We start from the raw sequence: 26033 nt of genomic DNA on the forward strand, positions 1-26033 counted from the left end.
TAGACGGTTGAATTAAGAAAATTAAAAGTGCTTTCAAGTTTTGACTTTCCAAATAGGCACTTGCCCAAATAACAAACTTATTTTTTCTTTAATAAGAAAAATTAGGACAGTGACTTGCAAAAGCAAAATAAAATTTTGTGCATGCTACTACAATACAGAAAAATACCATATTAGTAGGGTGCCTTATTTATTCTTGTATTCATTTCCAGGTTTTATGTTCGTGCAAAAACAATGAGCAATAAACAGTGTATTTAGTGTTACATTTGTAAAATTGTTTAGGTACAGTACTGTTCAAAATTCAGCATCAAGTATTAATAAAAATAAAACCACTTACATTAAATCACACCTTACCATTTAAATAAAAGTAATATGATTAATGCCAGAATTTCTGTCTCTGCACTGTCTTAATTTAGGTCTAATCCTTATAGAGATCTCCATGAGACATTTATCTTTAAAGCTACATCAAGCAAAAGTCTGTAAAGCCGGTGTTCCTCCCTCCACCCCCTGATGTACAGTGTCCTCGCATCACATCAGGGAAAAGCACAGTATGCAAGGTGATAACAATCAAATTTTAATATGGCTATCTTCAAGCTTTCCCAGTCAGATTTTCTGAAACAAAAAATGCAGACGCATCACATCTTACAGGGTACACTCAAGCTAGAAACAAGTGTCATAAACATTTTTGCTGTGTATTAACTTTGTACCTCATAGTTTTCTAAGTCCACAATATGCCCTCTATTCAAAACAGTGTGAATTCACAGGGTCTTTATTTGGCTTTTCATGTGATCTGAGTATCCAGGCATCAACAGGGATATGTAATGCTGAAGGTGGGAGAAAGTTGTTAGTTCTCAATGTACTCATGACTGGAAAGATGGAGTAGAAAATAAAAATTAAATTCCAAGCCACAAAGGCTACAGACACCTACTTCTTCAAAAAACTTTCTTCCTAGCTCAGAATCCAAAAGTAGCTGAAGTTGATGGGGTCCTCTAAAGATTATCTAGTCCAACCCTCCTGACCAAGACAGGACATACCACATACATGCTCCAGAACATTCACTTCTTCTCATTTTTTCCTCAGAGGCAATGCATAGTATAGTCCTTTTTCTCTTCAGTCCCCCAAGAGCCATTTGTGGCCTCAGCTGTCTTAGCACCAGATCATAAAGACCAACACTTTGAGGTGTAATTTACTATGTTCACTCCTGGCAAAACAAACAAACCAAACAAAAAAAAAACCAAAAACCTCACCAAAAAAACAAACTTAAAAAACCTGAAAATTTCCAATAGGCAAATATGGTTATTTGAATACAGAGAAACTAATCCATAAACATTTCACAATGAACAGAAGAATTTATGCTTTTTTTTAGAAACCAAGACACATAACAGCACCATTTAAAATACTCAGCAGAAAGGACTGTGGATGACAGTCTACAACTCCACAGGAGTTGGTGTCAAGAAAATGCCAATAAAGCAGCAGTGACTCCAGGCAGGTCAACATGGACTTGTCAGTGTGGCACTGAGTGTCACACTTCAGATACCAACATGCTGACTCTTGCAGAGTGCAGTCACTCTGAGGCCTAGATTCACCATTACAGAAATTGGAAAAGGGCTCCACATTCAGGAATTACTCCCCAGATGTGGTTCAGGAAGCTTCTTACCTTCTCCATGCTGCAAGTTGCCATTTCCAGCTGAGATTTAATAGTCAACTGTTAGAGCCCTTCAAAACAACAGAATGGAGCAGCTTACTTTATCTCAGCAGTTCCCAAATGTTTACAACAGCCTCCTCCCCTTTTTATGGAATAGTCTGGACCCCTGTGCACGCAAATATCCACTCTCTGTCCCAGACCCAAATCTCTGAAAGCCAACTGTACCACCCTTCCCTCTAGATGTAGCTATCTGCAGTCATTTTTATTCCTGTTCCCCTATTCCCCTGGGGGAAAAAACAACAAAACAAACAAACCAAACTCCACACATTCAGCATGCAAGCAAACTGGACAAATCCCAGCCCAATTTTTTTCCCTGCCTCCCCACAAAAACACCAAAACAAAACCAACTATTCAAATTCTACCTCCCCCCACTTTGAACGTGTCCCTCTGCATTTTCAGCTAATTGCCCGGTAAAGCTCTTTAACTCCAGGCAGTCAGGGCAGTCTCCAATCTCTGTTGTCCCACATGCCATCTACACAGGAATTTCAGAGGGGAACTGCCTCTTTCACCTACAACTCCTGTACTCATGCCAATGACTCACACCTGGCAGGAAGAAGACTTTTAGTCCTGCACTCTGCTTCTCCCCAGGTCGCTTCAGCTCAATGCATCATCACCCTGAGGAAAAAAAAGTAAACATTTGTTCCCTGAGTCATCGAGTTGCTGTAACACAAGGGCATACTTCATCCTGCGCCACTTACTGGGGTTCTCATCCCAGCATACTAACTGGTCAAAAGGTGCCTTGGAACCCTCAAGGCAATGAATAAGAAAGAGGAAGGTATAAAAAAGCCCAAGATCCCCATCCTAGGGACTTGCCACTGACCTCCAGAATACATGCTGGGTCCCCCAGCTGCTGCAGCCAACTTGCTGTGGAATATCTCAGCCACTTTTTGGGTTGTTGTTAATTTTCATTACAGCAGAAGAAAAGGAAAAGCAGACTTCACAATGAAGTGATTCTTCATTGGCAAACATCTCTTCCTCTGAAGGATCTAATTTTCCTGTCTCATTCCTTCTACTGGAAATGCAAAAATCAGCTTCCCCCTTCTTCCTAGGATAGAGGGACTTTGTGAATCTGCTGAAGGGAGGGAAATCGAAGCCCTGCGCCGTCTCAGCTGCTCCTGGAGTTCCTCAAATGGTCTGTATGCGTAGTGATTAAAAAGCTACTGGTTTAAATGAGCTTCCCGTGTGGCCTTACCTCACCTGTCTGAGGCATTCTGAGACGCGAGCGGTGCTTGCAAGGTTAATTACTGGTGAAAGGTTAAGCAGCTCCTGGCTTTTGGTTGTCTGTCACCACTTCCTTGCTCAAATGAGATGTCTGATAAACAGCAGGGCAGGCTGGGAGTGTGTTTGCATGTCAAAGGGGGCTGTAAAACCTGCGTGCTGGCAGGACCGCTGGGATTGAGTTTTCGATCAAGAGCTCAATCCTGTAACTACGCAGCCCGCCCTAAGGCTGCGCTTTCACAAGCTGCTGTCAATGTTAACAGCTCCCTCATGCCAAAAGGGGAAGGCTTGTGCTTCCTCCTCTCCTGTCTTTTCTTATCCTGATTCCAGTCATACGGTCCTCAGCCTTTCTTACTCTGGTAGAATATGATTCAGTTTTTCTACTGTTTGTTTTTTTTATGGCTAGCTCAGGAGTTGAAATTTGCTTACCTATGAGGGTCCCTCAGGTGCTAGATGGAGGCTGACATGGTAAGGAGCTGGAGAACACGGCTGGAATTGGGCAAAGGAAGTGGAGAAAGTAATAGGAGAAGCTTCCTCTCTCTCTGGTAACAGTCATCTCCCAAAGCTGTAGCCCAACAAAACATTCTCTGCACTTAGTGGAATAACCTATTACCATCCGAGTTATTCTGTGAAAAAAGGCATAACCCAGAAGCCAGTAGTTTTTCACTTAGCTGCAGACACTCCAGAGGCACTCCAGCAGTCTTTCTGCAGTGGTAAATAAACATGGCTAAATTAACAAAGAATTCTTTTGGGGTTAAATCTGTCCTGCTCATATACTCCTCCTATGTGAATGCAGCTTCTCCTCCCTCCCCAGGTTCCCCAGTTCAACAACAATTCATGCCCAAGCACTCCAGTTTATATTCACCACAACTTCCAAGGACAGTAGATTTCTGCAGTTTGTGCTCTTTCAACATTTGCTAGCAAGTTCACACTGACATCAGTGCTTCAGAATGCTGCCACCTTCTGTGGAAAATCGGAAAATTGCTGATATTCTTCTATCCCATGAACTAAGTTTTTCCAAATTTTGGAATTTAATGCTTTATAAGAATGCCTGCTACTTTACTACTTCCTGCCGTACAGCAAATTACTATTTCATGGAAGGATATAAGAAAATCTAGGTTTACTTACTTCATGTTCCTAAGAAAGACACATGGGAAAACATAATTTTAAATTTATAAAGATAATGATAACATAAAGAAATTATTTTATCATACTTCAGGAAACTTACATGCAGCCTAGTGATTAAAATATCCTTTGTCTGGAAAATATTCTGTTGGTTACTGAAGGAGAGCAGGAGACCACATGTTGCTGTGTTCTTTGTAAAGTAACAGCAGATTATGCTTAAAGAGGAGCTGCTGCAGGGAGTTATAAATAACATCTCCTACCAGCTTTTAAAAAAAAGCTACAGCTTCTGAAAATTACCATTTGTCCAGTACAAACTGTGCTTCAATGAAGTGTGTCCAGAGAGGGGACTTACCAAGGAAGGCAGTTCCTTGTTCCAGTAAACAAAGAGACAGAAAATTTTACAGCCAGAGAAGACAGAGTATCTCCAGGTAAATTTGGTATTTATACAAACAAATTTATGCTAGTTAGAACCTTGACAGCAATTTCCAACAATTAATCTCATAACTGTGATAACAATAGAAATCACTAAAATATTTTGAAAATTAAAAAACAGACTTATAAAGCTTATTATAAAAACAAAAATAACCTCGTTTTAAATACTTCAAGCATTAACAAATGAATATTTACAGAACCAAATATTAAAATACTTCTGTGGTCTTCTTTATATCAGTGAGCTATAACCAGAAATTGTAAAGGAAATCAGAAATCTCTGTGAGAAACCCCATCACATACTACCTTTTCTTCTGAAACCTTTCATGGCTTTTGGCTGAGGTTCATCACGCTGTTCTCCAGTGGTGTATACACACCACTAGGTGAATTCACAGTCAAATAAACTGAGGCTGTGTCTATACGGGCAAGTAGAGCATGCTGATAGGAGTGAGTATGCCGAGCAAAGATACCGAATGTCAAGATCTTGATATGCTTATGTGCGTTTCAAGTAGAACCTACTTCAGATTACCCCTAGGAAAGTAATTGGGGTGGATAACACTAGATATTCATGAGGTACCTCTGCATCAGTATTCTAGTTAGAATCAGCAGCTCACTTTTGAAGGGAATCCTCTGATGGCTCCAACTTACCATCCAGGGTCTTGGAGTATGCATAATGGATTTCTTTTGAAGGAAACCAAACCCACAGCTACATCCCCAGAACACAATATATTCAAACTCTAGCTGTCACTGCATCCATAGTGACAAAAGCTGGTCTGGACTGCCACGTCAGTGGTGTGGATGTCAGATCTTCAGCATTTTCTTCAGAACTTCTCTTACTTGGCAATGTAGACAACAGGCTCAGACAGATAAATATCCTGAGGCAAAGAAGCCATGACATAAGGTTAGGTGAGGTATAAACACGTTACAAGTGTAGCAAGGACTGAAATATCTCAGACCATGGCAAAAATCACAAATAGGTGGTTATGCTATAGAGTGAGCTGTAAAACACTGTGCAGAATACACAGAACAAAACAGCTGGCTGGTACCTTCAGAGTTACTGCTGAACTTAGGGAAGCAAAATAAATTTGACAAATGGACTCAAAAAGGTATCTCACTGAGTGAACTCACTGCTCTGGAGAGAGAAGTGGACACAGCACAGGACCAAGACACACCCAAGAGCCCTCTTTAATCTCACAGACAAGCATCTGTCCTGCTTTACACCTAAATGACATATGCTGACACCATGACACACCTGTAGCAAGGGGGCTGGCAGCTGTCTGCACATCTGCACAACTGAGCAGCACCTGAGTAACCTATTTCAAAGGTGTCTGCAAACCTAATTGTGACAAGGGGCCCACAAACACTAAGGAAACGCTAGTGCAAGCACATCTGCTGTAATACCACCAGGAACTTGGTGGGACTCAGAATCACAGAAACACAGAATGGGTCAGGTGGGAAAGGACCACAGAGGGTCATCTGGTCCAACCTTCTGCCCAAGCAGGGTTGTCCTAGAGCACAAGGCACAGAATTGTGCCCAGATCTGTTCCAGTCCAGAGTCACCCACACAGTGAAGTTCTTCCCCATGTTGAAGTGGAGCTTCGTGTGCATCAGTTTCTGCCTGTTGCCTCTTGTCCTACTGCTCAGAACCACCGAGGAGAGCCTGGCTCCATTCCCTTGACACCCTCCCTTTGGATAGTTACACGCATTGAGGAGGTCCTCTCTCAGTCGACTCTTCATTTCCCTACGGCTCTCAGGTGTCAGCCACTAACACAACGAGAGCTCCTCCGCAGTCACTCGGTCCCCACTGGCCCCACGGCACTCGGCGCCGCTTTTGCCCCTTGTTTTTGGCAAAGGACGAGGCTCGGACAACCCACCCGGGCGCCCGGCGGTGCGAGCGGGCTGAGCCACCCGCATCGCCGCAAGAAGAGGAGCTTAAAGATCGCCTGCTTCCAACCCCCTTGCCGTGGGTAGGGACACCTCTTACTAGACCAGGTTGCTCAGAGCTCCATCCATCCTGGCCTTGAACCTTTCCAGGGATGAGGCATCCACAGCTTCTCTGGGCAGCCTGCTCTAGCGCCTCCTTCCCTCGCATTAAAGGCTCTTCCTAATATCTAACCTAAACCTACCCTCTCTCAGTTTGAAGCCATTCCTCCTTGTCCTGTCAATACATGCTCTTGGAAACACCCTCCAGTCCTTAGATGCGTATTTTAATTAATACCGTCTCTGGATTCCTTACTTAACATTCCCGCATGGCAGACGCCCTGGTTCAGCGGACTGCGCATGCGCACACCACGCCGCTTCCCGCCCTCCCCGTTCCGACTCCCGCCGGAAGATGTCCCGTCCCCGCCGGGGGAGGCAGGGCCGGCGGCGGGCGGGGCGCGGCGCGGCGGGGCGGGCGGGACGGGGCGGTGCCGCGGCGGTGCCCGGCTGTGGGCGGGTTCGAGGCTCGGGCTCGCCGCCTCCGCCAGCGCCGGCACGTCGCTGACACCCTCGCGAGGTAAGCGGCCGCCGGCAGACCAGGATGGGGGGGGCTGAGGAAGTTGCTCTTCCCCCTCCGCACTCCGCTCACCCCACCCATGTCCCGCCGGGTCCCGTCACCTTGGCTGCCCCGTGCCCGCTGCCCCTCGGGGCCGAGAGTCTGGCGGCTCCTCCCCGGGCCTGCCCGCCGCTGTCGCGGGGGGAGCGGGCCGGCCGTGCCCTGTCGCGAGCGGGAGCCGTGGCGGGCGCCCTGCCTCATCCCGCCACCCCCGCCCTGCCCCCGGCGGCCCTGGCCGCGGGAGCTCCCGGCCGGGAGCGGGGTCTCCCCGCCAGGCCCTGCTCCGGGAGGGCTGTCACCGCGGGGCGCTGGGGCGGCTGACACAGGGCCACGTTTGGAGGCCTTCCCTTCCTTTCCCTTTCCCTTTCCCTTTCCCTTTCCCGTTGTGCCGTGGGGGCTGCCAGAAGCTGCTGTGGCCCTCAGCCGGGACCGCTCAGGTTAGAGATCCCCGCGCCCTATCCAGCTGGTGGGCTACCAGCCTCAGCCCCTGCTCTAAGGACTGGAAGCGCTGGGGCTCGCGTTTCTCCGTTTTGTTCGCTTGTTCGTTTGGGGTTTTTGGGTTTGAGGTTTTTGTTTGCTCCGTTTTGTTTTCGGGTTCTTTTCCCCCCGTACTTCTTGCACTAAACCTTTGCTCGTGTTCTAGTTTGTTCCTGCACTTCCGTGTCTTCCCTGCTTTCCATAATCCGGCTTTTACTAAAGGGTGACTTCTCCAGGGCAGAGACTGCCAGTTCTGGAATGTCTGGGAAAGACTTTGCTCTGTTGTACAAAGTATTAGTAGGAAAGAAAATACTGTTGAAGAGTTCTGTGGGAGGGGAGTGTATTTTTTAGTAGCCTGAGAAGGAGTGTCAGCGAGGGAAGTTTCGTACTTTCTGTTTTGGACAAGTCTTCCCCGAGTGTGCCATGTCACGTCTGGAAAAAAAACAAAGAAGGTCCAGGTGTATATGTATACAATGTGTGTCATGGTGTTCTCAGATTCTGAGGGTCGGTGTCTAAGAAACGGAAGACCTATTGAGCAACAAGGGCTGTTACTTTCAGGATGAGCGACCATACTGCATCTCTGAAGGGTATTCTTTGACTGGTGGAACCCCATAGGATTGTGAGGTGTCATGGAGCTACTGAGCTATTAGAGTGTAGGCACACAAATTCTGTTACCTGCTTCGTAGGGAGAGACTTGAAAGTAACACCACCAAAAATACTGTTGGAGATTTCTTCCCTAGGTAAAATTAAAAAAATATACCTCAAATATGGGTCGTTATTTATGTATCTTCTTTAGAGGAGAAGATCAAAAGACAGCCCTGGTGTCTGGAATCTAAGTTTTTAATCAATTTTTTTGACAAAATTACACGTTATATATGGTTAGAAATGCTTTCATAAGTGGGTAAATAAAAATGAGGTTAAGGGCAATATAAAGTCTAAAGAGAAGAAGTATAGTTGTTTACTTTTACCTTTTGTATAATGATCAGTTATTAAAAGGAGCTTATAAGTGTCTTTCAAATGTCTTTTTAGGGAAAGACATTAATTTGTCAATACTAGAAGTCATACTTTAGTTGTAATGAACTGAAAGTGAGTGGTCTGTGTTACACAAGCAGTGACTTGTTCCTGTTTGACCTCAAAAATGTGTCAGATTTAGCATCAGATCAGTTCAGGTTTAAAAGCAGTGTAGTTTTATAGAAATCTATATATAATCTGTAAGTCAGTGACAAAAATTAATAGATAGTTCTTGATTGAAAAGGTGACGTGGAAGTTCTGACCACTGAATCTTCCAGTAGATTTACTTTTATAAAGTTATTAGTGAAACTTTATTGAACAATTTTTACTTATGTCATAATGCAATAGCAGTGTCTTTGAATAAGGGAACTGAAAAGTTTCACAAGTCAGAAATGTGTATGAAAGGGATGATCAGCCAAATCCATGAAGATTTTTTTATCAAGAATCTCTGTTGGTTTTCAGACTCCTGTGCAGAGTAACTTCTGCATTGTTAACATCATTTCACTTCTTATGAAGACATTGTCTTTAACTGCCCAAGGCAAATGTCTCTAATAATACTACTTTCTGGGCTTTCCATCTCTGATTTGTAGCTTCAGTCATATTGGAAGGAACAGTTGCAGGTGGTTGCTGATGTCTGAAGTTCTGTTGTAGCAGCCACAAAACTTGGTAACTGAGTCTAGTGGATTTGTTCCCTGTTGATGTGAAGCACAGGATTGACAGCAGTCCCATGTTTTTTGCTGGCTCTGAGAGAGAGCAGCGCACTATTTTCTGGAAAATGCTGAAAGACTGAGAAACTTCCTTTTGAATTGTACTTTACGTGACACCTTTCAAAGGGTAAAAGGGTAGTGCTTAAGACAGCAAAGTACCAAAAATTGTTGGATATGGAAATAAAAAATAAAATTTTCCTCTTGTTCATTGGTTGGTTGTTGGTTTATCTTTTTTTAGGTCCCTATCAATGAAACTTTAAAGCTAAGTGTTGTTTGAAGGGATGGAAGAGGGTGGGAATTCAGAGTCTTGAGTAGGAAGTATGAAGTGTTTACTGCATGTACATTTTCTGTTCTTCATAGGTGGCATGAAACATCCTGTTTGTAAGCATATGCATAAGGAATGCTCTTGTCACACCTTGATAAGTTACCTTGGCCTAAACATCGATTGCCTCTTGTAAAAACCTGTAAGTAAAATGAGTGTCATTTGATTTGAGATTGCTTTAACAATTTGCTTTCTGACCACAGCATGATCTGGCTGTAAAAGGAAAAGTGAATATACAAAAGTGAAAAGTTATGATGTATGACAAAGAGTCTAAAAGCTGAGTCGCTTGCTTTTTTTCAGAAATGGCAGCTCAGAAAAGGAAGTCTACGTTAGTAGAACCTTCTGCTAAACGTCCAAAGCTGGACAAGAACAGCAAACCGTCTTTGTCAAAGAAGGAAAAAGAGGTGTCAGATACAAAACATGGCTCAAATAAATCAAAGCCCAATCAGTGTGCAGTGCAGGAGAAAACTGTACTCAAAACCTCTGCCAAACCAAACAGGTCAGTGAAAAAAAAAGACATCATTCTACATTATATTAATAGAGTACATTAATGCAGAAACAGTCTAAGCAGAGGGAATCTGAGTTAAAGATGCAGCTAGATAGTTAAATAGTGCTAGAAGGGAGATCAGATTTAAATTGTTATGTATGCTGTCTGCTACATGATTTTTCTCTGGAACCATGTAAGTGCCTTATCTAGCAATCTAGAAAGACCTCTTTCAAAAAAGTTTCTGAAACAAAAATAATTCTAGTATTATCTTAATATATATGTATATATATACTTCATTTGAAAGTCACAACTGTCAGTGATTAAAAACTGCTAGAGATGTTACAAAGCATTCATCTGGGGTTCATAGCTGAGTCTTGACATGCATAAAAAGCATTAAATACCACACTTCAGAGTAACTAGGTGGAAGTGAACACCTTTTTGGAATAATTCTAGAGCAAATTCTTCCAAAAATATTAAGAGTATAAGATCTAGTGTTCTAAAAAAGAAAAGAGACAGAGGAGGAATGAAAAGTGTCAGATTTTACTTTTTGGATGCTGAAAAAAATACTGTTTGACTCTTTCAGTGATAATAGCAATGAACCTGAAGTAGGAACACGCATGGCTACAAGATCATCAGCGCTCAACTCAAATAATAAAACAATACCTGGCAAAACAGTCCAACAGCAGCAGCCTAAATCTGCAAAAAATAAGGAGGTATGCCAGAAAAAATCGGTGCAAGAAATTCCTAAATCAAGATGCTTAATTGCGCCAAATGAAGCAGTAATGAGGAGATCACAGAGACTGCAGCAGTTAACACACGTGCATGTTCCAGCAAGATCCCTGCGCAGCAGAGAAGTCAAAGAAGAAAAAGTTTCTGAAGTTAAGCACAGTAGCCAGGCAAAAAAACAGGCTCGTGGTGTTGCAGCAAAACCACTGAAATCTGCTGGAGGGAAAACAGAACAGAAAAACACAAAGGTAAAGCCAAACTATAAAAATGAGGATAAAGATGTAGATACTTCACGTGTAGAAGTGACCAGCTCTCTGAAAGAGAAAAAGTGTAAAGCAGACAATAAAAAGGATAATTCCAGTAGCTGTCAACACAATCTTCAAGGGTCCTCATCAGGTCCTGAGGAGAATCTTGAGGAAGTCAAGAAAGACCAGACGGGCCCTGTATCTCTTAATTCTAGCAACACAAAGAAAACGGAAACCAATTCTCTTAAGCCAAATTCTACAGCATCTAAGGAAAAGCAGCAAACACATCAGAACATAAAACCCAATACAAAACCAAAAAATAATTCACAGCCATCTGTAAGTGAGACAAATGTGGCTGATCAACCAGAGAGCGATGCAAAATTGAAAAGGGTGAGCATCCTTGAACTTTGTGAAGAAATTGCAGGTGAAATTGAGTCAGATACAGTAGAAGTGAAAAAAGATTCCCCTAATGCAGAAGATAGCAAAGCAGAAGAAAAGCATGACGACACACAGTTACAGCAAAGTGAAATGCTTACTCAGAAAGAACCCAGTCAAAGTACTCAGTGCAAACGGTTTTTCCCTAGCAAAAAAGCAATGCCTGTCAAATGCACTCTGAATGGTAGAAATAACTCCTCAAATAAAAACTCTAAATGGACCAAAATTAAATTGCTGAAAGCTAGTAATGTGAAGCAAAGTAACTCAAATTCTCCAAATGTCCCTAAGCTTCCTTTTTTAAAAGATTTCCCTGAAGTTTCAGAGGCAAGTCAAATGGCAGCAGAAGCAGAGTTTTCAAAGGCACAAGGCAAGCTGTCAGCAAGACTTTTTGAGAATGAAAGTACAACTTGTGTGCAGAAGAAATCAGATCCATCATCTGAAAGAGCTGAAGCTAAAGAAGTGACATTAGAAACAAAACAGCCCACAAGGAAAGGTGCAGAAAATGGTCTGTTGCCTAACTTGACAAAACATTTATGTGAGCCAAGACTAGATGAGGTAAGTTATTTTAATTATGGTCTATAGTGGGAGGGTGTTCTAAATGTGCTCTATTTTCTGAGAATCCTATGCTCAGAATTGTTTTAACAATTACTTTCTTTTACAGTAACTTAAAATTTTCAAATGTATTAGTGATTTACTGCTGTGTTGTCATAGATGGGTGAAAAATTAATTGATTCCACCCTCCTAGATTCCGTTGTCAACTAAATGGTGATCAGTGAAATTTTGTGCTGGGGCCAAAGGTTGTATGGATTCATATGGGCATTTCTTAATGGCTTCAGCTTCTGTAGCTGTTTTGTTTTGCAAAGGTGTTTTAGGAGAACACTTGTTTTCCTCTCATTTCCTTATCTGAATGAGTTTCTACTAGAATTTAGGATTTTAAGGATAACTGTGTTCTATAGAAAATGTTTTGCAAGCTTATATATAAAATGAAAAAGAATTTTTTCAAAATTAATACCCCAAATTTCAATATGGACTAGCTAATCAGTTTTATTTTGTCTGCTTAAATTAACATAAAACTGATGCTGTGTTCAGAATGTTAATACTTAGTTCAGTGTGTGCTTTTGTTAATAGTTTAAAGGCACTGAATAATTTGGACATTTTTTAATTTAATGTTTTCTGTTTTGCTTAGAACTTTAGATTACATTTGGAATCAAGTCCAGAAAGTTCTCCAGTAAAGTGCGTTACAGCTCCTAGACCACCAAAACAATTTAAGAGAGAACCCAGAGAAAGTGAACCTCAAGGTAACTGTCTACTATTGATTTCTCCACTTGGTTTGATTCTGTGGGAAGGATAAGTCTCCCTTTAAGAGGAATGTTTCAGCTGGCACAGACCTTAAACTTCGGGAGTTGGAATTGTTGACCAGGGGGTTTTGTATTGCTTTGTATCACACCCAGGGCCACTTGAGTAGCACGGAAATTTATTTTTTTTCTCTGGGCTGTGGAGTGGGAAAGAGGGGAAACCCAACCAAACTTTTTCCTTTTCCATGTAATAAAGCAGTAAAACTTCCATGTTTCAGTTGGCTTCTCCTCTTGGCTTGGTTTTGGTTAATTTTTTGCCCTTTTTCCTTTGAATAAGTATCTGCATTTCTTTCATCTAAATTTTTCTACTTGATCTTAAGCAAATTATTGAGTAATGACTTTCCTGGTTTTATTACATAGTCTTCATTTATCAGCATGTGAATGTCAAAAGCTTATGATGAATGTGATGTGAATATTTTGTCTAGGAAATACTGTTAGTGGATCACTAACTTGTCTCTTCATTAATTTTTTTTTTCTGTTTTTAGTGGTGAGGGGTTTGTTCTGTGGTTTTCATGTATTTTTTTAATCTGAGCCTTAGTTCAAGTGCACTGTTTTATTATTTAGCTTTATTAAATAGTTGGGAGTTCTTTTCCTACCATTGTAGGATACTTTTGAAGGGTAACTTCTCTTAATTTCCATTACAGAATTGAAAATAAAAAAAATTTCTTTCTTTTGCTGGTTTTGATTGTTTCTTTTCTTGAAGTGTTGTAGAACATGCCTCAGATAGGGGCATACTGTACATTTATGATTCTAATAAAATACAGACAGCTACTTATATGTGTGTCAGTATAAATATATTTAAACTCCTATGTAGTTTACTGCTGGCCTTGTTTAGTTTCTGGCAAACTGTTCTGCAGAACTGCTGTCAAAATGTTGGAGAAAAAGGCATTTTTTTTTTAAAGTATACTTGGAGAAATATGTGAATACTGCCTCAAACTTGAATATTTTTTTCATTGGCCATGAACAGATTGCAAAATTGTTATAAATACATTTTTTGAAAATCACTGTTTCTGTAACTCAAAGTTCCTTTGCAACTAAAAACTTTATAATGAAGTTATAATCTTTGATTAATTGTAGATTTGGCTCCCACACAGTTGATGCAAACTTCACTTACAAGTCAGACTTCTTCATCTGAGAACAGGTATAGTATTTCATAAATTATGAAACTACAGTAATACTGCATAGAAAGAGTTATGAGAGAATTTATTATAAACCATTTGTCTCCCAGCCTCAGTTTTCAGTTTCAAGTAAGTGACTTGTCCTTTGTAAAAACAGACTTTCATTTTATCCCATTGTTAAGGGATGTTTCTGCTTTGCTAAGAAAATTATTAAGATATTTGTAACTGCACATTTATTTCAAAAAGTATCATTTAACAGAGTTGGAAAAACATTTATACTGGTCTCTTCCTCAAATCAGATGAGAACCAGAGAGTAGGGGAAGGATTTGCTGCATGATTTTCATGTACTGAATTATTTCACTTACATCTGGAGGAGTTTTTTTTCCTCCTTGTACTAGGAGAGTCTTGTACATGTGAATTTTTTTTAGGTGGGGAGGAGGGGATTTAATTTTGAATTTTGTGATTGCTGTGAAATGAAGGTGTTAGCAGCTATATTAGAAAGAAAGGGTTCTTAGTACTAAGTTTGTCTTACAGTTCAAGTTGCATTTTAGCTTTGATCACGTTGACTGTTATATTTTTTGAGCAGTTCTGACATAGGCTATGGTTTTAGACAGTTACAAGCTAAAGACAAAAATTTCTTTGTACCCTAATACCTTGAGCAGCAGCAGTGGACAGTGTGCTGTTACTGTTTTCTATATTCATAATGGGGACAAGTATAAATGTTTCAGGTAATTTTCAGTACATCTCTCTGAGGCCAGATTAAAAATTCTCGTTAACCAACCTTTTTGTACATGTTGAAAAACTCTACTGCTATGGAACTTCACAGAAGATAGGTAAGGTAGATGCAAACTAGTTAAATGAGTGGTTTAAAATGTACTGATAAGCATTGCAGTAACTTTGATTTATTATATTTTTATTCTCAACTGCCAAACAGGTTTATGGTATCTACTTAAATTTATTACCTGAACAAGCTCATATTGCTTGACTATTATCTGGATATATATTTTAATTCTGAGACCTTTCTTACCCTGCTTTCTATGTGATATCCAAGAATTAAGTCATTCTTTCTGTGATACTCCTGCTGTAACATAGAATATCTGTCATCTGTGTGCATATCTACAGTGTGTCTCTCTTTAGGGCTATGTAGGAAAAGGTTGCAGCAGGAAAAGGCAAACCTCGAAGTAGCTACATAAGGCAAATTTTAGGGCACATGAAGGGAATAAAAAAAATACCCCTGATTTAGCACAAAAATGCTAAAAATGTCTGGTGAGAGTTAATTTTTTTAAAAGCTCACTGGATTAACCTGCTGCCTGTGCTACAGGAGGTGCCACAATTAAGTTTGATCAGAAACAGAAAAATATGTTAATACCTAGTTGAAGTATGTGTATTTTTGTGTGTGTTTTGCTTTGGCAATCTCCACAAGTTTTATCCAAAACTGAAGTGAATGTCATTTTTTTTTTCCCCTAAATATAGGAGCAAGTTCATAGAGTGATTTTGATGATAGTTCATTATATTGTATTTTCCAGTGTTTCTTTCAGCTGTGACAAAGGGAGGTTTAAACTGAGTAAGATTGCAGTGATACTGCTACATTTATTCTTTGGGTCTTCCTTCTTTCATTGCCACATGTTAGAAGAGAATAAATTTTAATTGTAGAGATTTGACATCTGACTTAGATTTGTGAGAATATATTTACATGGTGTGCTTTAGCAGCCTGATGTATGATTCCTTAATCTTACTTTGGAAATGCATAGCATTAGGCACCATCAGTCATGCTCTGAAAGTGCCTCTTATAAATGCTGGTGTTAATGGTTGAGACTAGCCCATCCACTTGATCATTTTTTCTTTCCATAAACGTAAAAAAATCTTGTAATTAGGCTAGTTACGAACTGTTTTTTTGATTAATTCTTTAATTTCCTTATTTTTCCAGTTGTATTGCACGTTAAAATATACTGGACTGGGTTTTATGAAATTAATTTGGATTTGCATATTGGTAAAGTTTTTACTAATCACAATGTTTTGAGTATCTGGCATGACGTGTATAAGCAGTTCCATTTTTAACATGAAATATATTTGTATTTCAAGGGCTCCATTGTCAAATCCTTCATTAGCATCAAAATGCAGTAACTTGCCATCATCTGAGGAACATATTCAGAAGCTAAAAGAAGCAGGAAAAGATGGTGATAAGCAGCTGATCACAGTAAGTAATACCCTTTTAGTAAGGCTTATAGCTTCTTGAAGAAATTTTCTGCATTTGCAGTGCTGTGTTTTAACGAACTTGTCTAAAAATCATTACTTATACACGCTGCTTAGCACCATTGTAAATGACTTGTAAAAGCAGAACCTGTACTAAGTTGCCATTCAGTGTTGATGGGAGAATGATGTCAGCAAGCCTTACTGTTTAATGTTTAAAATAAATTTCTGCAAATTTTAAATAGAATGGTTATTCTTTGGAAATAGGGAGAGTGAATGTGCCTTTACTTACGTGTAAATTGTCATATTCTTAAAATCTTAGAATTATAGAGGGAGGTGCATTTGGTAGATAGTGCAGAATTAAAATCAACAGATTTGTTCCTTTGTCATTAAAGTGTCCATTGTTCTGAGACCAACTGAAAGATCTCCCAGTGCATGCACTTACTTTTTACCATAATATTTAAGCAGCAGTACCAGTTGGGTTATTTATTCTTACCCTTTTGGCTATTAGCTACAAAATACAGGTAACAAGAAAATGCACAATGAGAAGGGAGTGACACAGTTGTTTTGTTGTCTTGTAGAATCACACAACTTGATCGTGAGACAGTTGGAATTTTTGGTTGCGTTTTGTTTGTGTTTTCAGTAATGGCACACGTCAGATAATCCTTGAGAAATGAAAGGCTAAAGATGGAGAGGAACCCAGGCCATTAGGAAGGAAGGAGTTTTCTTATGAAATTATATCTCTAGCATAGAAAATTGGAGGTGTTACTAAGTTGTTATTTTTTTCCTGTAATACATGGATTATAAATTTGAAAATATTAACTGAAATGGAACCAAATGAGTTCTGAACACTCTGTTGCACCATACTGAAATATTTTAAAATCAGAGCTTCTAAGAACTAAAGTGATAAATATATCCTCCAGTTGTCTGAAGTTATACAAATCTAGGCCTGTGAATGCCCAGGCACAGCTGAACTGTGTCTAGCATTTAAGAAGTATTTCAGTTACTGCCTATTTGAAATCCGTTTTACCAACAGAATTAAAATGAATGATTAAATATCTTAACTATATTAAAGGGACTATACAAATATCCCTTTTCATTTCTGTGAAGCTAACTTAATTTTTACTCATACAGTAACAGAACTTGGCCGAAAAGTTGCTAGGATCTTTGACAAGAAGAAATACTTCCTGCTTGGCTACTGAAGAGGGCTTGTGTAGCTCTCTGCAGTGTTTATTATACAAATAGATGTTTTGCAAGTTACTGATTGTGCTGGTAGTATCCTTGTATTCAGCTAGAATTAGGAGAGTAATCTTTTCTTCAGGTATACAACAATAAAAGTTTTTTTAAGAAGCAAAATTTTAAAGAAAGGTTCATTGATGAAGAACAGTGGGAAAATGAGGAAGAATGGGAGAATCTTAGTTTGTTGTTTTCTATGGGTATTTCTGGAAAATGCAAGTGGATATTTAATTTCTAAATGTGAAAGTGGCAGCTTCACAATGTCTTGTATATTTCAGCACTTCATACAAATCTAATTCACTCTGATTTCATTGAGTTCAGAGTAGGCTTTTTATTATGTGGAAAGGGCATTTTAATAATGCCTATACTTCAGTTTACCAAGACAACATTTTAGGTAGGGTATTGGTCTGTTACTCTTTTACTTTGGGTAAGACTGCTCTTTTGTCAAAACATGTAGAAGAACCCAAATACTAGTTAAGCTGCTTTGTAAAATACTGTTCTTGACCTTGGTTACGGTGGAGATGAGACATAGTTATATTTAGAATAGTTTGTGCCAACTTCTAGAGGTGAAAGGTGGCTAAATTGACTTCTAAATTACTAGGCTTTTCTCCTGCAAATACTCAAAAGATTTGAGCTTAAATGCATATAGTAAAATAAGGTACCTTTTGTAATTAATAGTTTTACTTGCAAAACCACGGTGAGTTTTTAAAAGGTGGATGGGTGGGCTTATTTTTCTATTATTAGTAGTAATTATTTTCAAAGGAGTTTATATAGTTCCATAATGATCCTGTGAGAACAGAGAAATTAGTAATATGGTTTAAAAACGGCAGAGGTTGAAATTTCTCCTGTGTGGAGAGCAGTCTCACTACACAAGGTCAAACCACTTAAATTAGCATTTATAGTATCTAAAAAATTACAGTTAATAGCTGGAAATAATTTTTATTTCAAGTTTCTGGTATGTTGTATTAAGAAAAGCAGTTTCATTATTCTTTACCTTAAGTGAAGTTGGGAAGTCATTCTTTTATTCTTAGCAAGAGACATTTAATTAGTGTTTTGTTACACTTTTTAAAAAAAAGACTAAATTCCTGAAAGATGCAATTTTGGGCTCTCCAGTGTGAGATCTGATTCTTCTGTGTCGAGCCAGTCCATCTTAATGTAATGTATGTACAAAATCCTTCTTTCATTTTACAACCAAAGCTGAAAAAGTAATTATTTATTTGACTAGTCACATAATGCAAAATCTTTATTTTGCTGCTTGTTTGCTACTGAGTTTTCCTAGTCTTTTATATGTAAGTTTGACACTTTTAGATTTTTTTGTGGTATTTGAAGGTTAGAGTCTGGAATGTTACAGTATTGTCTGTGTATTCTAATGTTTTTGGTCCCTGAGCTGTATTTAGAGAGGTGTTTTGGTAAAACTGGGCTTTGTTTTTCACAATATGCTTTGGGTTTTTTATACTAAATCCTTAAAGATGTATCTTGGCTTCCTTCTCCCATATGATTACTATAATTAGATTAATTTTCTTTTTCTCTTAAATAGTATAATCTTTAACAAGCTTTAAGGCATTTGACTAACTGAAGTAAAATAACACAAATTCTGATTGTAGAAGAAATACTTAGTAGCTGCAGTTGCACTATTCTCTTTTGTGGTACACATCATACTGTTACCTGGGCAGCTTTCAAACATAAAATTATCTTCATTTTGTAGAAGTGCATCGAAGTCAAACGATGGCTTGTTTCTCTTCGGATTTGCTTGCTGTCACACGTCTTAAAAAGCAAGTCTCTTCAGAGTGTAGAACTTCAGCTGAGGACAGCAAAGCATCTAATGCTCCAAGACACTTCATGAAACAAACAGTGCCAGAAAACAGTGATGATTGAAGTGATATGCAAAGACTTAGGTTCAGACTTAAGAGAGAGTAGTCTTTCTTTTTCAGGGCAAAGAAATTAAGATCGAGGCTAAAAATTCGTTACATTCCAATCTGTGACTTGACATTTGGTGGAATAGTCTGTTCTGAATATTCGTGAACTGCCCTTCTTAACACTTCATTTACATGTTCAGTTGGTAGGCTGTCAGGTTACATGGAGCTCCATAGGAAGCTTTGTAAAATAATGCACTAAAATTGTTACTTACTTTTCAATTGCTTGGATGTGATTTGCGAATAAGAGAACTTGAATATGAAATCATCTGTTTCTTTTAAATTCTGAAATGGAAAGAAAGACAAATGCACAAATCATGTGTTCTCAGTTTTCATCAAATGAGAGATGCTGTACAACCAAGACAGGGAAAGTCAGTTGTTTCTGTCTTGTAAAAATTCTGCTTGCCTGTCAGACCTAGGACAAAATTTCGACCATAAAAATAAGAATTGATAAAAGCATTAATGCTACAAAGAAATCTTCTAAATAATTAGCTATGAAGGACAGGGGTACTTATTCCATTTTGAGGTTTGTTCCTTTGAATTGACTAGTATTTTGAAAATAAGTCCTCAGATATAGGAAAGTAAAAAAAAATGCATGTAAAATGAATGAACAGTGAAAACAAATCACAAAAGTGATAGAAGGATAGTTTTGAGTTATGGAGACTTTTTTGGCTTTCTAGAGCTCTGAGTTAATGCTTGGGTGCCAGCAAGTGTGATCAAATGTAGGTGATCAAAGTTAAAAGTATCAGCAAGTGTGTGGATCAGGTTTGCTTGATGGAAGGTGCTTTTGATTCTGTGGTTCGAGTTGGTGCTGTGTGTGGATGTGATGTGCATGCTAATCCGGTTTACACATTTGGGTATCATGCTTGAATTTTTCCTTACATATATTTTGATTAAAATTGAACATAGTTTCCTGCTTGACTGAAATAGGTTATATGTGAAATAAATATTTTTCTTTAAGATGAAAACACAGCCCTTAGTGGACATAATAAGTGTAAGAGTAATTTCTTATGAGAAGAATTTCTGAAGAAACTTGGATAGCAATCATTTAAAGTTGCTATTTTCTTCCTTAAACTTGTATAGTCTGGTTAGGCAATTTCTCTGAAGATGCAGAGAATGGCTTTTAGGCAATCTTTCATTGTTCTCATTAGTTAAGTACTGCCTCTCTCCTGTCCTGTAAGGCCAGTGAAAATGAGACAGTAACTACTTCGTAAGCATAAGGGAGGAGTTTGGTAGTTGAGAGCAGTTATTTTTCCTTCCACACAAACGGTGCCCTTTGGGATAGCTTTGTTCTTACAGGGATGGTATTCTTTCTTATTATCAGTTCTTCCCATTTCTTCTCCTCTGCAGCAACCCAGCTTTGTCTTGCAAATTCAGGTGGGTTGTACTTGGTGTCCTTTGTCCTGAAGGGAGGTGAGAATGTTTTGTTACATTAGCTGGGAGCTGGTACCGGAATTCAGGCACGAAGGCCACTAACGAACAGTGTGCTGTAGGTTAACCCTGGCAGACACCTAAGCACCATGCAGCTGCTCCCTTATTGTCCCCAAGAAGCCTGGGAGAGAACAGCTGCTCAGGTAAACCAAAAGCTGTGCGTGCAAGCAAAGCAGAATAAGGAATTCATTCACTGTTGTTCATCGGCTTGCAGATGTTCAGCCTTCTCTGGGAAAAAAGGACTTCATCATGTGTAACAATAGGGAAGACAAATGCCATTAACTCTAAACATCCTCCCCTTCCTCCCTCTTTTCCCAGATCTTACTGCTTAGCAGGATGCCATATGGCATGAGATACCTCTCTGGTCAGGTGGGATCTTCTGGTCCTGGCTCTGTCACCTCCCAGCTTCTTGGCACCCCCATCCTCCTCACTGGCACAGCAGTGTGAGAAACAGAAAAGGCCTTGAATGCTGTGTAAGCACTATGCAGCAATGGCTAAAACATCCCTGTGTTATCAGCCCTGTTTTGGGCACAGATCTAATACACAGCGCCATAGCAGCTGCTGTGAAGGAAATTAACCTTATCCAATCCAAAACCTGTGCTTATGAGAGCAGTTTCTGTAATATTCCTGCTTAATACTTTCACATGAGTTCAGGATGGATTACCTGTCCATCGTCAATATTGTGCAGATTTTCTTTGTGTTGCTTTTCATATTGCTTTAGCCAATGACCTGTTATTTATTATAATAAAAGATATAATTTCATGATGGATAATGACCCACCATTTTAATTTTCAAATATGTTAAGTAAAATTAGATACATTGAGACTTAGAAAGTTTCAAGTTGATTTATATCTTTTTGTTAAAATAGCTTTTCAGGAAGGTGGGCATTGGTGATGGGTTGGGTTTTTTTGTTCTTTCTTGTTTGGTTGGGGTTTTTTTCTTCAAAATGAAGACTAGATTTTATTCTGAGTTGGGACATGTCTTCTGATCCTCCTGATCAACAACAAGATCTATCCGTCAGTTTCAGTCTTGAGTGCATCTTTCACTGAAATAGCATTCTTTGACCTTTTAATTTTCTGGGGAGTGCCCCAAAATCTTTATGTTGTTTCTTCCTGTACTTCTTATATTTCCTTTCCAGCCTGCACATTTCTCTGGCTGGGATTTATTCTTTGTTCTGTGAAAGGGATAGAGAAAAAGGGGAAAAAGCAATTTTCCTCTAACTAATGCTGGGTAATCAAGAAGGAGGTGACCTAATCTGTGACTGAAGAGAGAGAAAAGAAACGAAGGGAAAAAAAAAAAAGCGCCCCTTTTCATCTCCTACAGAGGCACCAAATGCCTTTTTTGCTTGCAGGGTTCCTTATTGCACATATGGAGGATCAGCAGACATGCACCTTCTCAAAGAAGATATTGGTAAGACTTTTCTTTCTGTCTAACACAGAATTGAGAAACTCTTATGAAGTTAAGGCAATATTGTCCCAATGTTCAATTACAGTTAGCCTTGAAACAGTGGATATTCTCTACTTCAGGATTGCCTGAGATGATGGGATACTTAATTGCCATATACGTGTGCAAACTTGCTTAGGAAATAAAAGCATTTTTTGTCTCTTTATTGTTATGTTTAGAAAACTGAGATGTAAACAGAGTAACATTTTTCCTGCCTGAAACACCACATTTTCCTGAATATAGTTCCTCTGAAAAACATTCAAGAAGTTTGACTCTTAAAACTTAATCTTTTTCTAGTTGTGACAAGTCAGCACTTTATTTTTCAGTATCTGATGCTTGCTGAGATTTCCACTTCAAATCCCAGTTATATTTACTCTCATACATAGTACAGAAGGTGCTCCTAGGTTGTTGTGGTTTGGGGGTATTTTTTATTTCTGGTTTTGTTTGGATTTTTGGTTTGAGTTCGTTTTGTTGTTTTTTTTTGTAGTTGTTTCATTTTGTTGTTTGATTGGTTGTTGTTGATCTCTTCCCATTAGGAAGGTCTGGAAAGCTTTAATGCAGTATTATGATTTGGGAGCACTTTTTTCCTCTGGATGCCTGCCCTTTCCACTCCTGCTTATGCAATGACATCGCTTTAAAAATAGTCAGATCCTGTAGATGTTTTGTTGAAGTACAAACATGTATTCATCATAATTCCTGACTTTATTTTGCATGTCTTTTTTTGTTGTTGCAGTCCGTGTTGGATTTTAAAGCTCTTGCATTTAATTTTTGCCTGAAGCATTTTATCCTGTGCTGTGTCTTTGAAATAGTACGTTTGTTATACAAAAATCTTCTTCCTTGTTTTCAGAAGAGTGTAAAACATTTCCTAAAGGCTATAGTCCGTGTTTATCAGGGCTACAGAGTTCAAAAGATTGCTTTAGATTCTGCAATGTGCTTTTTTTGATAATTCATGAAACAGGGCTTTCGTATTAACCTCTATGGGTAGCCCATTGATACACCTGAATGTGTGTAGAGTAGTAATATCAATGAAATCCTTAAACAAAATCCAAACAAAAAATCTGCCCCCAAAACTCAGACATTGATACCAGCAACGTCTAAGGAATGCTGACTGTAAAATGCAATATGGCAGTACTATTCCAGGAAACGAATCTGTTCCCAGAAACTTGCAAAACAGCATTTGTATTTACAGGGCAAGATGGGAGCTGGACAACTTTGAGGATATCCTTGCCTTGTGTTTTCTGGTGACTTCCTGCATAAGTAGCATTTTTTTGGCTTGAGTTTTTTGTTAGTAAGCTTACAGGTTAGTTTAATAGTCTTGATGATTTGAACAGAAATTGTCATGTGACTTAATGCAGTACCAATACTTAAGACGGGCTTTATGTAGCTGATTTTATAATTTAAGTAGTTGGGGTTTTTGTTGACGTATATTCCAAGCATCGAAGTACATTTCCTTTTCACTTATTCTGCTCTAGGTACAAGGGGGTATGTTCTCCATCTTCAAGACAGGATTATTAAGTCTGGTTCAGTTGGTTCATCTTTAGATAGTCGGCTGCACTGCTTTTTTTATCTTTTGTGTATTAACCCTTGAAATGCAGTGTCTTCTGGTGGCTAGAATGGGTACTTTGTTTTGCTGCTTTAAAGGAAATCTGCAAGTGAAATAAAATGTGTTTGGTTCGATTTTTGGACTTTCAGAAAGCTCATCTTATTCTCACTTTACAAATCCAACCTCGGTTCATCTTTCCCTTTCCATTCAGAAACATAGTGTACTCCTGTTTTTCCTTCTGCACACAGTAGGGATCAGTACATTGATGTATCGTTAAAGCAATGACTTCCCAGATTCTGCTTCTTTCTTTTGGCCTGTGCTCCCAAGGAGACATTCAACTCTGAATTTGTCTGGCCTGTTGTGCCTTTAGTCTCTTGGGAAGAAACTGATATCTACACCTTAGATGGCACTAATGTCTCTTTGAAAAAAATTGCTGTTGTGTGGAGAATTTAACTGTTGTTTAGCTCATAGACGTATCTTTGAAGATGGAAGGAATAGGAAATGTTTCTGAAACACCTCTGTGTTGCAAAATGTTTTCTTCTGTAAAATAGGCTTTTTTTACTATGGCTATTTTCAGCTTTTAGAAAACAATATTAAGTTCATGTGATCTGTTTTCTTGCAGATTGTGCACACAGATCAATTTAATATTAAAAAACACCCTCAAATCCTTTTTTGCTTATTATACTGGTTTAGAGTATAGAGTAAGTTCCTGTTTCTCTATTGCTTGTGATGTATGTTAAAATAAATTAAAAGTGACATTTATTGCTGCTTACATAAGCTCAATTTCCAAACGTAGTTAAAGAGGAAAAAAAAAGTAGTTGAGCATTAAGCTGTAACTTAAACATGCCTTTTTGGCTAGAGATTTTATTCTAACTGGTATTCTTTTGCTCTTTGCAAAAAGCAGCCCCAGCACCTGATACTTCACTATTTATTAGGCACTGACTCCAAAAGCTGAGCGTGTTTCCTCATTAATAACTTCTAAGGAATAAACATAAAAGCAGTAGGTACTGAGTAGTGCCCTCACTTTGGTAATGGTTGCATACAGAGTAGCAGAAGAACCTCAAAGTCATGAATGGTATGATTTTCCATTTGCAATGTAGTTGCTATACAGTGTCTCAAAAATTGCCTTGAAATACTCAATTCTCGTTGAACACCAAAGAAGATAGTGATCAGCTGTTGCAGATGTATTGCTGACAATAATGGTTATTTCCATAGCTTCATTTTTTTTGATACACTTACAGACTTCTAGGAAAATGGCTCACCTGTGGCATACCTCAAAGCGGCTGACAACCAAAGACAGGCTGCAGCAAAGGTGTAGGGAAAACTAAGTTGTGACGGGCTGGATATGGGAATTTTCTTGGTGGAAGATTTCTGCAGATAGGAGAAATGAAGGAAGAATTCTTTGTTCTTTGTATGTCATAGAATAAAAGTAATTTGTTCAAAAGTAATGGGGGGGTAGAGCAAGTATTTTTAGGTAGAGTTTTCCTTGTGATTGATGCCTGTGCCTTTTAAGAGCATATGTGTTTTCGAAAGATGAAGTTCTAAATTCTGTGCTTGTTGTTTCTCCTGTTTCACCCCATTTTAGCCTTTGTGTTGAGTTTCCAGAAGATACATTATTAGGAGGAATATGTGATTCAGTGGAAGTTCTGTTTAACTGTATTTGCTGTGCAAGGAACTCATAAATTCCTGCTTTGTGGGTTATTTGTTGGTTTGGTTTTGTTGTTTTTCTTTTTTTTTATAGGATGGAGGACAGAAGAGATTTGGTGCTATTTCCTGTAATATTTGTGGAATGCTTTACACTGTGTCAAATCCAGAGGATGAAACCCAGCATCTGTTATTCCACAACCAGTTCATAAGTGCTGTTAAATATGTGGTAAGAAAACCTTCTGTTTTGGAAGACATAAATGGTATCTTTCATTTGCTTTGTATTATTACAATTCATATTACATTAAGCTGTGTTTCAACAAATTGTTATCACAGTAGGCTAAATATCCACATTAAATATCCACATTTATCCAGTAGCGGATAAATCATCCACTTTGGGAAATAAATGTTTTTAAGAGCCATGGTAGACAGGTTATAAGTTATGTATAAAAATAGTACAATAATGGTGTTTCATTGCCATATTATTATTTCTGCTACAGTTACCTGATCTTGAGGAGGTGTGAGGGTAGTGATAGGAAAACAAAGGACTATCACTCTTCTGAAAGTACTGAATACAGGTTTCTCTACAATTGGTGTTCACAGCAGCAGTTGACTTAATAGTCAGATGAAGGGCTGACTGTCCTATTTTTCTAAGTGTGTGATCTTACAAACTACTTTTCCATTAATTATGTAAAATTTGAGGAGAGACTGCCTAGGAATTCAACTGATACAGCTTCATA

General features: G+C 38.8%; 1 protein-coding gene and 1 long non-coding RNA gene across 6 annotated transcripts in view; one reads left to right on the forward strand and one right to left on the reverse strand.

The window, feature by feature from the left end:
* Positions 1–170: 170 nt before the first annotated feature.
* On the reverse strand, positions 171–3231 carry LOC148185090 (uncharacterized). 2 transcript variants are annotated; one of them, XR_015773516.1, is made up of 5 exons: positions 2523–3231; positions 2246–2317; positions 1655–1713; positions 705–1198; positions 171–609 (listed from the first exon to the last, which is right to left on the reverse strand). It is a non-coding gene; the product is annotated as an uncharacterized LOC148185090 (long non-coding RNA). The 2 variants fall into 2 exon arrangements; XR_015773515.1 differs by having other exon boundaries at positions 171–1198.
* Positions 3232–6940: 3709 nt separating this feature from the next.
* Positions 6941–26033, forward strand: part of ESCO1 (establishment of sister chromatid cohesion N-acetyltransferase 1) — a 32997-nt gene continuing 13904 nt past the window's right edge. For all 4 annotated transcript variants that reach the window (XR_015773316.1, XM_005517221.3, XM_014257198.2 and 1 more), the window contains exons 1-8: positions 6941–6971; positions 9566–9669; positions 9828–10026; positions 10598–11975; positions 12607–12718; positions 13853–13916; positions 15976–16090; positions 25391–25522. Coding sequence is in view for 3 of the 4 variants with exons in the window: in XM_005517221.3 (XP_005517278.2) it covers positions 9830–10026; positions 10598–11975; positions 12607–12718; positions 13853–13916; positions 15976–16090; positions 25391–25522 (1998 nt within the window). In the remaining variant the exon portion in view is untranslated. The remainder of the gene's footprint in view (positions 6972–9565; positions 9670–9827; positions 10027–10597; positions 11976–12606; positions 12719–13852; positions 13917–15975; positions 16091–25390; positions 25523–26033) is intronic.

The sequence above is a fragment of the Pseudopodoces humilis genome, chromosome 1, assembly GCF_049639895.1.
Source record: "Pseudopodoces humilis isolate 2021_Gansu_Grassland_sample_001 chromosome 1, ASM4963989v1, whole genome shotgun sequence".
In the NCBI taxonomy this organism is placed as follows: Eukaryota; Metazoa; Chordata; class Aves; order Passeriformes; family Paridae; genus Pseudopodoces; species Pseudopodoces humilis.